We start from the raw sequence: 14,303 nt of genomic DNA, 5'->3' as shown, positions 1-14,303 counted from the left end.
AGATGAGATCCTCAAACCCCTTGTGAGACCATATGCTGGTGCGGTTGGCCCTGGGTTCCTCCTAATGCAGGACAATGCCAGACCTCATGTGGCTGGAGTGTGTCAGCAGTTTCTGCAAGATGAAGGCATTGAAGCTATGGACTGGCCCGGCCGTTCCCCAGACCTGAATCCAATTGAGCACATCTGGGACATCATGTCTCGCTCCATCCACCAACGTCACGTTGCACCACAGACTGTCCAGGAGTTGGCGGATGCTTTAGTCCAGGTCTGGGAGGAGATCCCTCTGGAGACCATCCGCAACCTCATCAGGAGCATGCCCAGGCGTTGTAGGGAGGTCATACAGGCACGTGGAGGCCACACACAATACTGAGCCTCATTTTTACTTGTTTTAAGGACATTACATCAAAGTTGGATCAGCCTGTAGTGTGTTTTTCCACTTTAATTTTGGGGGTGACTCCAAATCCAGGCCTCCATTGGTTAATAAATTTGATTTCCATTGATGATTTTTGTGTGATTTTGTTGTCAGCACATTCATCTTTGTACAGAACAAAGTATTCAATGAGAATATTTCATTCATGCAGATCTAGGATGTGTTATTTGAGTGTTCCCTTTATTTTTTTGAGCAGTGTAGCTTTAGCTGTAGGCTTCGATCTATAGTGACAGATCAGCACGCTTTCATCTCACCTTTGTAATTTTGGCCTCATCTTTCTTCTTAGCACTTTGCAGTGCCTCCAGGTGATGTCTGGCACTGTCATAATCCACCAGTTTTCTCCCACGTTTACCAATTCTTTCCTGTATAGTTTATAATATAGTATATTAGTTACAAAGTTGAACTACCGCTTGCCATTAGTCCATTAAAGCTAACAGAGTGTTAAGTTTAAATTGAATATTCTCCATGTTTATGTCCATTATCCATATCGGTGAAGTGTACCTCCAGGAAAAAATATAAACCTTACAGTGCTGTTGCAGACCTCCTTATTCTCTACTATACGATTATCCATTAACAAGCTTGTACCGTACATTGGGGATATAAATTGGGTTAGATTTTGTGATATATACATTTGTGGATACTGCGATGTATAGATTTAGTTTTGTCTTTTTACTAGATACTTCTATATAGTTTGGTTATAGTTAACCCCTTTACAACCCAAGGTGGTTTGCACGTTAATGACCAGGCCAATTTTTACAATTATGAGGTAATTACTCTGGAACACTTTAACGGATACCCCTGATTCTGAGATTGGTTTTTCATGACATATTGTACTTCATGATTGTGGGAAAATTTGGCGAAAATTTGGAAAATCTGGCAATTTTCAAAATTTGAATTTTTATGCCCTTAAATCAGAGAGATATGTCACACAAAAGAGTTAGTAAATAACATTTCCCATATGTCTACTTTACATCAGCACATTTTTGGAACCAAAATGTTTTTTTTATTAGGGAGCTATAAGGGTTAAAAGTTGACCAGCGATTTCTCATTTTTCCAACAAAATTTATAAAACAATTTTTTTAGGGACCACATCACATTTGAAGTCACTTTGAGAGGTCTTTATGACAGAAAATACCCAAAAGTGACACCATTCCAAAAACTGCACCCCTCAAGGTGCTCATAACCACATTCAAGAACTTTATTAACCCTTCAGGTGCTTCTCAGGAATTTTTGGAATGTGGAAGAAAAAAATGAACATTTAACTTTTTTCACAAAAATGTTTCTTTAGACCCAATTTTTTTATTTTCACAGGGGTAACAGGAAAAAATAGACCCGAAAATTTGTTGTGCAATTTCCCCTGGGCATGCAGATACCCCATATCTGGGGAAAAACCACTGTTTGGGTGCACGGCAGGGTTCGGAAGGGAAGGAGCGCCATTTGACTTTTTGAATGTAAAATTTGCTTGAATAATTAGCGGACGCCATGTTGCGTTTGGGAGCCCCTGATGTGCCTAAACAGTGGAAACCCCCCACAAGTGACACCATTTTGGAAACTAGACCCCTCAGGGAACTAATCTAGATGTGTGGTGAGCACCTTGAACCCCCAGGTGCTTCACAGAAGTTGATAACATTGAGCCATAAAAATAAAATTTTCACATTTTTCCCACAAAAATGTTTTTCAGCCCCCACTTTTGCATTTTAATAAGGGTAACAGGAGAAATTGCACCATGCAGATTGTTGTGCAATTTCTCCTCAATAGGCAGATACCCCATATGTGGAGGAAAAACACTGCTTGGGCGCACGGCAGGGTTCGGACATACTAATGCATATCAGGCTCTTACAGCCCAGGGCGCAGATACGTATTAATACGTCTTGGGCTTTAAAGGGGTTAATAAACAGTCATCACATGGCCAATTCACTCATATGTGATTTTCATACTTACGATAACGTGGCAACTAGCTTTTCTTCCTGCTTCTCTCAGTTTTTCACTGAACATTGAGAAAATTAGGAAGAGCAGCTCCTCGGCATGTGACTGTAAATGTGCAAGTCGTATATGTGTTTAGGGAGGTGGGGAGGGAGGGGGCAACAAACTGAAGTCTTGCCCTGGGTGCCGGAAAAACCTAGATACACCTCTGACAACGATATGATATTCAGAAAAAGAATGTGAATATGATCCAGTTAGGTGTAGCAGAAAGACATTTTTTAACTGCCCAAGAATACATCTATATATTTTGTTAGCTATAGCTATATTTTGATATACGTGATTTCTATGTGACTTATTTATTTTCTGCTTTACTAATAAAATATATAGCCAACATATACTTTTAGAATTAAGTTATATTTTAACAATGCAATTACCAAAACTGTTTAATCAATATTGCATTCTATCACCTTCATTTCAGCGAACTGAGACATGTAATTCTCCATAATGTGGACAGCCTGGTCAGCTAATTTTTCCTCATAATCATTCCAAAGAAGGTCGTTGTTCTAAAAACAAATCACAAAAAAAGCTTAGTTTTCATTAAAGTAAAATGATTTACACAGTGAATATTATATATTTCTGATTTGATTAATAGATAATGGAACTAGAAATGAAAATAGGGGAACACGTTTTTGAACATGACAACACAAGGTTGCCCGTTGATCGTGCTCCTGTGAGCATCCTGCATGAACTAAATGTACTACCATGGCCTGCAGCGTCTCCGGACTTGTCTCCCATCAATCACATATAATACGCCATTGGTCGGCAATTGCAAATGGAGCTGCCAGCAGTGGATCTTGTTGATTTGGATGATTTTTGTGCCCAAGTGCATTGGGTGTGGCAAAACAATTCTTACATAACCATTAATAACCTCATTGATAGCAGCCAAGGCGCGTCATTATTTAATGGCCTTCGGCTCGATCTCGAGCCGTGGCGACTTGATGGATGAATGCTCTATAGAAAGATTGATCTTGTGCAAGCCTAGATTGTATTGATACAAACCATCCATTGTATTGATAATATCCTTTTCCAGCACAACATTTCGAAGGCGTTGATTCTTCTTCTGTCTTGTTTCCTTATCGTCCAGATTTCGAACCCTATGTTACCACAGAAAAGACCAAACTATGTACTGTCTTCATCGCCAGTGATATGTTCTTCGATTTGAAGACCTTATCCAGTGACTTTATGGTTGATTTGCCCATAGCTATTCTACTTCCAGTGTCATCGTTGCATATTGAGTCATCATCGATCCAAGGATCCAAGTAGGTTGAAGTCCTTTACAACTTCCAGTTCGTTGTCGTCCATCTCAAATGTGTTCCAGTCGCACCTGACAGTAGGCAGTATCTTTGTGTTGAGTAGAAATCCCATGTTCAAACTTTTCATCTACACTTGTTGCTATCAGTGTTGTATAATCTGCGTATTTAAGATTGTTGATGATTTGTCCAGCAATTTTGATTCCTTCTTCTTTTTCGGCAAGTCCAGCCTTCATGAAAATAGCTTCTACATATAAATTGAAGAGAAATGGTGACAGGATGCAGCCGTGTCTGACACCTTGCTCTACATTGAACCATGCCGTGTCGCCGTGTTCTGTTCGGAATAGTGCTTCTTGATCGATGTAAAGGTTCCTAATGAGGCTGATCAGATGGTTCGACACAGACATGTCCTTCATGACATTCCAAAGTTTCTGGCGATCAACACAGTCAAAGTTGTACAAGGTGTGTAAGTGCGGGTATTTCTGGATGTGATGCCTCATGCTCTATACTAAATAAATCAAAGTGTTTTAGAAATGTTGTTTCCAGTTTTTCATTGTTTGCATTTGATGAACTATTTGATTAACTATTGATTAACTATTAACATTCTGTGATGTGATTCCAGAATTCCACAACTTTCCATATATATATATATATATATATATATATATATATATATATATATATATATATATATATATATATATTATGTAAGATAGCCGTAAGATAGCCGCCGGACATGTCCTTGAGGGGAGATATGTATCGCTGAGGTTGGTAGCTTCAGTGATGTAAAACTGGGAAAAGCATGCTCCAGCACACATAGTGCTGAGAGAGTTAATAGGGCGTATCAGGGCCGGTTTTTACGAGCAGTCATAAGAGACGGGTGGGATTGGCTGCTCACATATCCCCACCCCAGGGCGTGTGTATAAAATGGAGACCGAGTGTTTCATTCAGTGTCTGTGGCTGAAGGTGTGGAGACCTCCAGAGTGTTTGTGCTACAGGACACTGACCGTAAGCGGGTGAACCCACCATATTGTATGGACTGTTTATTTTCTGTTTTGTTACACTGTTCCGGACAAGGCTGTCTTTTGTTTACTTCTAAAAGTGTGGTTTATGAAGGTATAATAAACCAGCCTTGGACTTTTTTAAAGAAACAGTATCCTGTGCCTACTTCTAACGTGGCTGAGTGAGTACCAAACTCTACAATTGGTGGAAAATTCAGACACAAATCCCAAGGGGCAGTGTGACTGCTTCATGAGGGACTGTATGTCCTGGGTGAAGTCTGCCACAAGCCAGCAAGTGATGTCAGACAAAATGGGGCACCTGCTGAAACATTTGGTGCAGCGCAGCAATCACCACACCAGCAGCACCAGCAATTATTACAGCAGCAACAATTGGCGCAACAAAAGACCACTAAGCTGCTGATGCAGCAGATCCAGCTCCAGAAACAGAAGCAACAGGATCAACATTGTCAACAGCAGCAGCAGATCGAGCTACTTGCAGAGGCGGTCCGTGGCACGGCGACGGCTCCAACAAGTCCAGGTGATGACTCACACGTCAGGAAGACGGTAAGATGACCCCAGGTGATGACGTTGAGACATTCCTGACTGTATTTGAAAGGGTGACGGAACGGGAGAAATTACCTCCGGAGCAGTGGGTGCAGGTGCTGGCGCCATATTTAACATGGGAGCCACAGAAAGCCTATTATGACTTGGCCTTACAGGACGCAAAGGAGTATGCCAAATTGAGAATGGAGATTTTGGTGCGCTTAGGAATGACTTTGACTGTCAGGGCGCAACGGGTGCACCACTGGTCCTATTGCAAGGACAAACCTCCCCGGTCCCAAATGTTTGACCTCTTACAACTGGTCCAAAAGTGGTTGCAACCTGAATCTTCCTCCCCAGCACAAATGGTTGAGAAAGTTGTCATGGACATTTTCATACACTCCCTTCCAAGGTCAGTGCAATCCTGGGTTGCCCAGGGAGATCCCTGTAATGCCGATGACTTGGTGGGTTTGGTGAGGAGGTTGAGAGTTCCTTGGGGAAACAAGGGGTTGTAGCGTCTCCATACTGTGGTTCCCAAAAGAGGGTGGACATCCAAAAGAGGGGGAGCTAGAGCCACATCTGAGGGGCATCCTAGAGCCCAGGAGGGATCTTAGTTGCTGCCAAAGGTCCCACCCCATAATATAGTATGTTTGAGATGTCACACCCCAGGTCACATAGCCGCCCGTTGCCCCATGACAACTGAGCCAATGGACTGCAGCGCAAGACGGCGTTGCTCACATTTTGCATATCCTGTCTGCAGTACTGTCCCTCAACCAGGCGAAGCACCGCAGGCATGCCTCGTGTCAGTGAATGGAGTGCAAGTGACTGCTCTGTTAGATTCAAGGAGTTTGGTAACCCTAGTGAGGGCCACAATTCCTCATCGGCCGGTTCCGGGAAAAAGGTCGTCGTCCGTTGTATCCATGGGGACGCTAATGACTACCCTGTGGCCCGAATGGTCATAGACACAAACTGTGGCGCCGAGTCCCATGAGGAGGGCGTAGTCAAAGACCTGTTGCACCCTGTTGTAATAGGGCGGGACTTTGCCTTGTTTTGGGACTTGTGGTAGAAAGGGAGGAAGCCAGGTTGTTCGGACAACAACCAGGTCACTCCTGAAGAAACCTCATCGCAGGCCGCCGCCGACGCGCTTCCTTTTTGTGCGCTGGTTGGGGATAAGGATGAGGCAGCATCCACAGAGGCCAACATTCCTGAACTGGAGGTGTCCAGAGGAAACTTTGGAACCGCCCATCTCAGGGACTTAACCCTAAAAGGGGCGTTTGATAATGTGACTGTTCTTAATGGTGTTGCTCAAGAGCCGGGGGCTGACACCCAATATCCACACTTTGCCGTAAATGGGGAGCTGTTATATCGGGTCACCAAGCTCAGAGGGGAGGTTATCGAGCAGTTACTAGTGCCAGGGCCGTACAGACGCAAGGTGTTAGATATGGCCCATGCACATGTCTTAGGTGGTCATCTAGGGGTAGAAAAAACCCAAGAAAGGATCCTTCAGAGGTTCTACTGGCCCGGGTGTCACCAAGAGATAGTGAATTATTGTAGGTCCTGTCCCACCTGTCAAATGACCTCCCCCGTGACTCACTGCTGTAGCCCTTTAGTGCCTCTGCCTATCATCGAGATTCCGTTCGATTGCATCGCCATGGATCTAATGGGACCCCTGGTCAAGTCCGCCAGAGGACATCAGTACATCCTGGTGGTACTGGACTATGCCTCACGGTATCTGGAGGCCGTACTACTACAAAACTCCTCCTCCAAGTGTATAGCCCGGGAGTTGGTCCATATCTTTTCCAGGACAGGGATGCCTAAAGAGATCGTAATGGACGAAGGGACTCCATTTATGTCAAAGGTAATGAGAGAGTTGTGCAAGATCCTGCAGATCACACAACTTAGGACCTCAGTCTACCACCCACACACAGATGGCTTGGTGGAGAGGTTTAATAAAACCCTGAAGGCCATGTTGAAGAAGGTCATAGAGAAAGATGGCCGGGACTGGGACTGTCTACTGCCATAACTTCTATTTTCCATCAGAGAAGTCCCACAGGCCTCTCCTGGATTCTCCCCTTTCGAGCTGTTGCATGGCCGACACCCCCGTAGACTCCTGGACGTGGCAAAGGAGACCTGGGAGGCGGAATCTACACCCTACAGGAGTCTACACCCTACAGGAGTGCAATCTACGACCGTCGATGGTGCCGTCAACAAGGATTTGGATTTCTGGATCACAGAATGAATTACCTATATGATGGACTACTTGCTAGTGATGGGGTGCACCTTACGAAGACTGGAAAACGTGTATTTGGAAGTCGCATTGCTACACTCATCAGGAGAGCTTTAAACTAGAACAATGTGGGAAGGGAAGCAAAAGGCTATAAAAAGCTACACAGCTGACAAATACTGTTGAGATCTCTGCTATTGGAAGTGGAAAGAAAGAACAAAGAAAAAAAAAACCTAAATAATAAAAATAGGGGAGGAAGAGAACCAGTCACAAACTAAAATGTTTTTATACAAATGCACAAAGCATGGGCAACAAACAAGGAGATTTGGAACTACTAACGCAGGAAAAGGAATATGATGTCTTTGGAATCACTGAAACTTGGTGGGACAATACACATGATTGGAATAAAAGGCTAAAAGGATACAACTTATTTGCAAGAAACAGACTTGATAAACGAGGAGGAGGTGTCGCTTTGTATGTTAGAAAAGCGTATATCTGCACAGAGGTTGAAGCTTCAGAGACTGGGAGTTCTGTGGAAACTGTTTGGGTAAGAATACAAGGAGAGAACAACGGAAAGGACACCATTGTAGGCATTTACTACAGGCCACCTGGGCAAACTGAAGATATGGATGAACAAATGACCAATATCAAATGACCAAGTTCTCCAAAAAATATGACGTAGTGGTCATGGGAGATTTCAACTATCCAGACATTTGTTGGGAATCTCTCTCAAGTAAAACTAACAGGTCAAGCAAATTCTTATCCTCTCTTGCTGACAACTTTATCTTCCAAAAGGTAGGGGAGAAAACAAGGAGATCTGCTACTTTGGATCTAATCCTTATTAAACAGGGACGAAATGGTTGAGGAGGTAAAAGTGGCTGGGACCCTAGGAGGCAGCGATCATGCTATTATAGAATTTTGGCTAACTAGAGGAGGAAGACATGTGAAGACTCAAACTTCAAGGTTAGATTTCAGAAAGGCAGATTTTAAGCGACTCAGAAAGAGAATAGGAGGGATCCAATGGCTGGATGTCCTTAAGGACAAAAATGTCCAGGAAGGATGGGAAATTTTTAAAAATGAGATTCTCAAAGCACAATCGTTAACAATCCCGAAAAGTAGGAAGAATGGGAAGCATTTAAGGAAACCAGGATGGATGAACACAGAACTTAAACACATGCTAGAAAGAAAGAAATGTTTATCAAATGGAAAGAGGGAGGCATATCTAAAGAAGATTATAATGCAGTCTGCAGAACTTGTAGGGCACGTATCAGGTTAGCTAAAGCTGACAATGAATTAAGGCTTGCAAGAGATGTCAAAAGCAATAAAAAAGGATTTTGTGGGTATGTCAAAAGTAAAAGAAAAGTCAAAGATGCTATAGGATTTTTACAGGATGAAAATGGTGAAATGGTAAGAAAGGATGTTGAGAAGGCATCAGTTTTCTCTCAGAAAGAAAATGTAACATCAACTGATCTTCACTGTCCTATTAAAGGAATAGAAGAATCAAGGTTATCTGTAAACAGAGGGAATATTTAGCTAACATAAATGAGTTCAAGTCTCCAGGTCCAGATGAATTACACCCCAGAGTACTGAAGGAGATCGTAGAAGAAATTTAGAACCACTTTCCATAATCATTGAAAATTCTTGGAGAACAGGAGAAGTCCCAGAAGACTGGAGAAGAGCAAATGTTGTTCCTATCTTCAAAAGGGGGAAGAAGGTGGACCCAGGGAACTATAGGCCGGTGAGTCTGACTTCTATACCAGGAAAGATCTTTGAACAAATTATTAAACAACATGTATGTAAGTACCTGGATAAGAATGAAGTAAGTAACCAGAGTCAGCATGGGTTGTAACTAACAAGTCATGTCAGACTAACTTCATTTCCTTCTATGACAGAATCACTGACTGGGTGGATCAGTGAAATGCTGGAGATATGGTATATCTTGACTTCAGCAAAGCATTTGATAAAGTATCTCACACCATCCTTATTGAAAAAATGACCAAGTATGGAATGGACAAGGCAACTGTTAGGTGGATTCATAACTGGCTTAGTGATCGAACTGAAAGAGTGGCCGTAAATGGCTTCACATCCAGTTGGATGAATGTCTCAAGTGGGGTACCACAGGGCTCTGTCCTGGGACCTGTATTGTTCAACATCTTTATCAATGATTTAGATGAAGGAATTGAGGGTAAACTGAATAAATTTGCTGATGACACAAAGCTAGGAGGGATAGCTAACACTAGAGAAGAGAGAGAGAGGCTTCAAAAAGACCTAAATAAACTGGAGCAGTGGGCAGCAACTAACAGAATGGTTTTTAACAGGGAAAATGTAAAGTACTACATCTGGGCAATAAAAATGAAAAAAAGCATATACAGAATGGGAGGAATAGAGCTAAGCAACAGTATATGTGAAAAAGACTTAGGTATACTAATAGATCATAGACTGAACATGAGTCAACAGTGTGATGCAGCAGCAAAAAAGGCAAATACAATTCTGGGATGTATTAACAGAAGCATACAGTCTAGATCACGTGAAGTCATTATCACACTTTACTCCTCTTTGGTCAGACCTCATCTGGAATACTGTGTCCAGTTTTGGGCACCACATTTTAAAAAAGACATTGACAAACTGGAGCAAGGTCAGAGAAGAGCGACCAGAATGGTGAACGGTCAGCAAACCATATCCTATGAGGAACGGTTACAGGATTTGGGAATGTTTAGCTTGCAAAAAAGAAGACAGAGGAGACTTAATAGCTGTCTACAAATATCTCAAGGGCTGTCACATTGTAGAAGGATCATCTTTATTCTCATTTGCACAAGGAAAGACTAGAAGCAATGGGATGAAACTGAATGGGAGGAGACACAGATTAGATATTAGAAAAAACTTTTTGACTGTGAGGGTGATCAATGAGTGGAACAGGCTGCCACGAGAGGTGGTGAGTTCTCCTTCAATGGACGTCTTCAAACAGAGGCTGGACAGACATCTGTCTGAGATGATTTAGTGAATCCTGCTTTGAGCAGGGGATTGGACCAGATGACCCAGGAGGTCCCTTCCAACTCTACCATTCTATGATTCTATGATTCTATGTGGCCCAGATGCAAGAGAGGATTGCAGAGGTGAGGCCCATTGTGAACGAACATGTCCTCAAAGCACAAGAGGCGCAGTCGAGGGTGTACAACAGGTCAGCGAGGGTGAGACACTTCAACCCTGGGGCCTGGCCAAGTGGCAGGGCCCCTATGAAGTGGTTGAAAAGGTTGGCGATGTCAACTATAGGGTCCACCAACCTGGGAGAAGGAAGCCCTACCAGGTGTACCACGTCAACCTGATAAAGTCATGGCGTCATGGCGAGATAGGGAGCCCCTGGAAGCTCCGTGTTTGGTGGCGAAGTCAGAAGCCGACGTGGGAGGTGGCAGAATCGCTGTCACATGCCCAGAAGCAACAAAGCCAAGAGTTGCTGCAACGGAGCAAGGACCTGTTCTCGGATCTATCGGGGTGTACTCAGATCGTAGAACATGAGGTACTTACGGAGTCTCATGTCTGAGTGATCCTAAAGCCATATAGGATTCCTGAAGCCTGCTGAGAGGTAATCTTGAAGGAGGTGAAGCGCATGCTGAGTCTAGGTGTCATTGAAGAGTCCAAGAGTGGCTGGTCCAGCCTCATAGTCTTGGTGCCAAAACCAGATGGAGAATGGCGGTTCTGCAATGGTTATAGGAAACTAAATGAGGTCTCTTAAGTTTGGTGCGTACCCAATGCTCAGGGTAGATGAACTAATTGAAAGGCTAGGGCCGGCCAGGTACATTACCACCCTTGACCTTACAAAAGGGTATTTGCAAATTTCTATGTCTCAAGAGGCCAAGGAGAAGATGGCCTTTGCAATGCCGGATGAGTGTTTCCAATACACCAGGAAGCCGTTTGGGTTGCAAGGAGCTCCAGCTACCTTCCAGAGAGCCGTCTACCTGGATGATATTGTGATCTACAGCCAGGGTTGGGGAAGCCATCTGAGCAAAGTCAAGCCGATATTCAATGCTCTACGGAAGGCGGGATTTTCCATCAACCCGAAGAAATGTGCCATGGGCATTGAGGAAGCCAGATATTTGGGCTATGTCATAGGCAGAGGCGTGATAAAGCCCCAAATAAATAAAATTGAAGCAATCCAAGGTTGGCCACAACCTCTCTCAAAAAACCGGTCAGAGCCTTCCTGGGCATCATGGGCTACTACCGCCGGTTCATCCCTAACTTCGCTATGATAGCCGTCCCTTTGACAGACCTCTTTAAATGGACAAAGTCGGCTATGGCTAAGTGGTCTCCAGAAGCTGAAACGGCTTTCCGGGAGCTTAAAGCAGGCTTTGTGTAAACAGCCAGTGCTGGTGGCACCGGATTTCTCAAAGGAGTTTGTGGTCCAGACAGACGCGTCAGATGTCGAACTGAGGGCTGCTCTATCACAAGAGGTGAATGGGGAAGAGCACCCTATAATGTATTTAAGCCGGAAGCTGACATCTTGTGAGCAGAATTACTCCATAGTGGAGAAGGAATGTTTGGCCATCAAGTGGGCGTTGGACACTCTAAAATATTACCTCTTAGGCAGAAAGTTCAGGCTGGTATTAGACCATGCCCCACTAAGGTGGATGAGCGAGAAGGGGAACAATGCCCGAGTGACCCGGTGGTTCCTAGCCCTCCAAGACTTTAGCTTCCATGTAGAGCATAGGCCTGGGAAACTGCATGGCAATGCTGACGCATTGTCGAGGGTCCACTGTATGTTAGCAGAAGGTGCCAAGCTCCCCGGCTTTGGGCGGGGGGGTATGTAAGCTGGCCGCCGGACATGTCCTTGAGGGGAGATATGTATCGCTGAGGTTGGTAGCTTCAGTGATGTAAAACCGGGAAAAGCATGCTCCAGCACACATAATGCTGAAAGGGTTAATATGGCGTATCAGGCCCAGTTTTTACGAGCAGTATTAAGAGACGGGTGAGATTGGCTTCTCACATATCGCCACCCCAGGGCGTGTGTATAAAATGGAGACCGAGTGTCTCATTCAGTGTCTGTGGCTGAAGGTGTGGAGACCTCCAGAGTGTTTGTGCTAAAAGACACTGACCATGAGCGGGTGAACCCACCATATTGTATGAACTGTTTATTTTCTGTTTTGTTACACTGTGCTGGACAAGGCTGTCTTTTGTTTACTTCTAAAAGTGCAGTTTATGAAGGTATAATAAGCCTGCCTTGGATTTTTTTAAAGAAACAGTATCCTGTGCCTACCTCTAACGCGGCTGACTGAGTATCAAACCCTACAATATATATATATATATATATACTGTATATATATATATGTATATATACAGTACAGACCAAAAATTTGTACATACTTTCTCATTTAAAGATTTTCCTGTATTTTCGTGACTATGAAAATTGTACATTCACACTGAAGGCATGAAAACTATGAATTAACACATGTGGAATTATATACTTAACAAAAAAGTGTGAAACAACTGAAAATATGTCTTATATTCTAGGTTCTTCAAAGTAGCCACCTTTTGCTTTGATGACTGCTTTGCACACTCTTGGCATTCTCTTGATGAGCTTCAAGAGGTAGTCACCGGAAATGGTCTTCCAACAATCTTGAAGGCGTTCCCAGAGATGCTTAGCACTTGTTGGCCCTTTTGCCTTTACTCTGTGGTCCAGCTCACCCCAAACCATCTCGATTGGGTTCAGGTCTGGTGACTGTGGAGGCCAGGTCATCTGGCGTAGCACCCCATCACTCTCCTTCTTGATCAAATAGCCCTTACACAGCCTGGAGGTGTGTTTGGGGTCATTGTCCTGTTGAAAAATAAATGATGGTCCAACTAAACGCAAACCGGATGGAATAGCATGCCGCTGCAACATGCTGTGGTAGCCATGCTGGTTCAGTATGCCTTCAATTTTGAATAAATCCCCAACAGTGTCACCAGCAAAGCACCCACACACCATCACACCTCCTCCTCCATGCTTCACGGTGGGAACCAGGCATGTAGAGTCCATCCGTTCACCTTTTCTGCGTCGCCCAAAGACACGGTGGTTGGAACCAAAGATCTCAAATTTGGACTCATCAAACCAAAGTACAGATTTCCACTGGTCTAATGTCCATTTCTTGTGTTCTTTAGCCCAAACAAGTCTCTTCTGCTTGTTGCCTGTCCTTAGAAGTGGTTTCCTAGCAGCTGTTTTACCATGAAGGCCAGCTGCACAAAGTCTCCTCTTAACAGTTAGTTGTTGAAGAGATGTGTCTGCTGCTAGAACTCTGTGTGGGATTGACCTGGTCTCTAATCTGAGCTGCTGTTAACCTGCGATTTCCGAGGCTGGTGACTCGGATAAACTTATCCTCAGAAGCAGAGGTGACTCTTGGTCTTCCTTTCCTGTGGCGGTCCTCATGTGAGCCAGTTTCTTTGTAGCGCTTGATGGTTTTTGCAACTGCACTTGGGGACACATTCAAAGTTTGCCCAATTTTTCAGACTGACTGAACTTCATTTCTTAAAGTAATGATGGCCACTTGTTTTTCTTTACTTAGCTGCTTTTTTCTTGCCATAATACAAATTCTAACAGTCTATTCAGTAGGACTATCAGCTGTGTATCCACCAGACTTCTGCACAACACAACTGATGGTCCCAACCCCATTTATAAGGCAAGAAATCCCACTTATTAAACCTGACAGGGCACACCTGTGAAGTGAAAACCATTTCCGGTGACTACCTCTTGAAGCTCATCAAGAGAATGCCAAGAGTGTGCAAAGCAGTCATCAAAGCAAAAGGTGGCTACTTTGAAGAACCTAGAATATAAGACATATTTTCAGTTGTTTCACACTTTTTTGTTAAGTATATAATTCCACATGTGTTAATTCATAGTTTTGATGCCT

At 43.6% G+C, this 14,303-nt stretch overlaps 1 protein-coding gene across 4 annotated transcripts in view; it reads right to left on the bottom strand.

The window, feature by feature from the left end:
- The window catches only part of BIN2 (bridging integrator 2), a 63,772-nt gene that overhangs the window by 23,158 nt on the left and 26,311 nt on the right, over positions 1–14,303 (bottom strand). For all 4 annotated transcript variants that reach the window (XM_073663227.1, XM_073663225.1, XM_073663226.1 and 1 more), the window contains 2 exons: positions 2,821–2,916; positions 685–792 (listed from right to left, as the gene is read on the bottom strand). In XM_073663227.1, coding sequence (XP_073519328.1) covers positions 685–792; positions 2,821–2,916 — 204 coding nt within the window. The remainder of the gene's footprint in view (positions 1–684; positions 793–2,820; positions 2,917–14,303) is intronic.

This window comes from Phyllobates terribilis, unplaced genomic scaffold (genome assembly GCF_046119375.1).
Source record: "Phyllobates terribilis strain yellow unplaced genomic scaffold, ASM4611937v1 Scaffold_2__4_contigs__length_985480577, whole genome shotgun sequence".
Taxonomy (NCBI): domain Eukaryota; kingdom Metazoa; phylum Chordata; class Amphibia; order Anura; family Dendrobatidae; genus Phyllobates; species Phyllobates terribilis.
The sequence above is the reverse complement of the archived record's forward strand: the minus strand, read 5'-3'. Positions and strand labels throughout refer to the sequence as shown.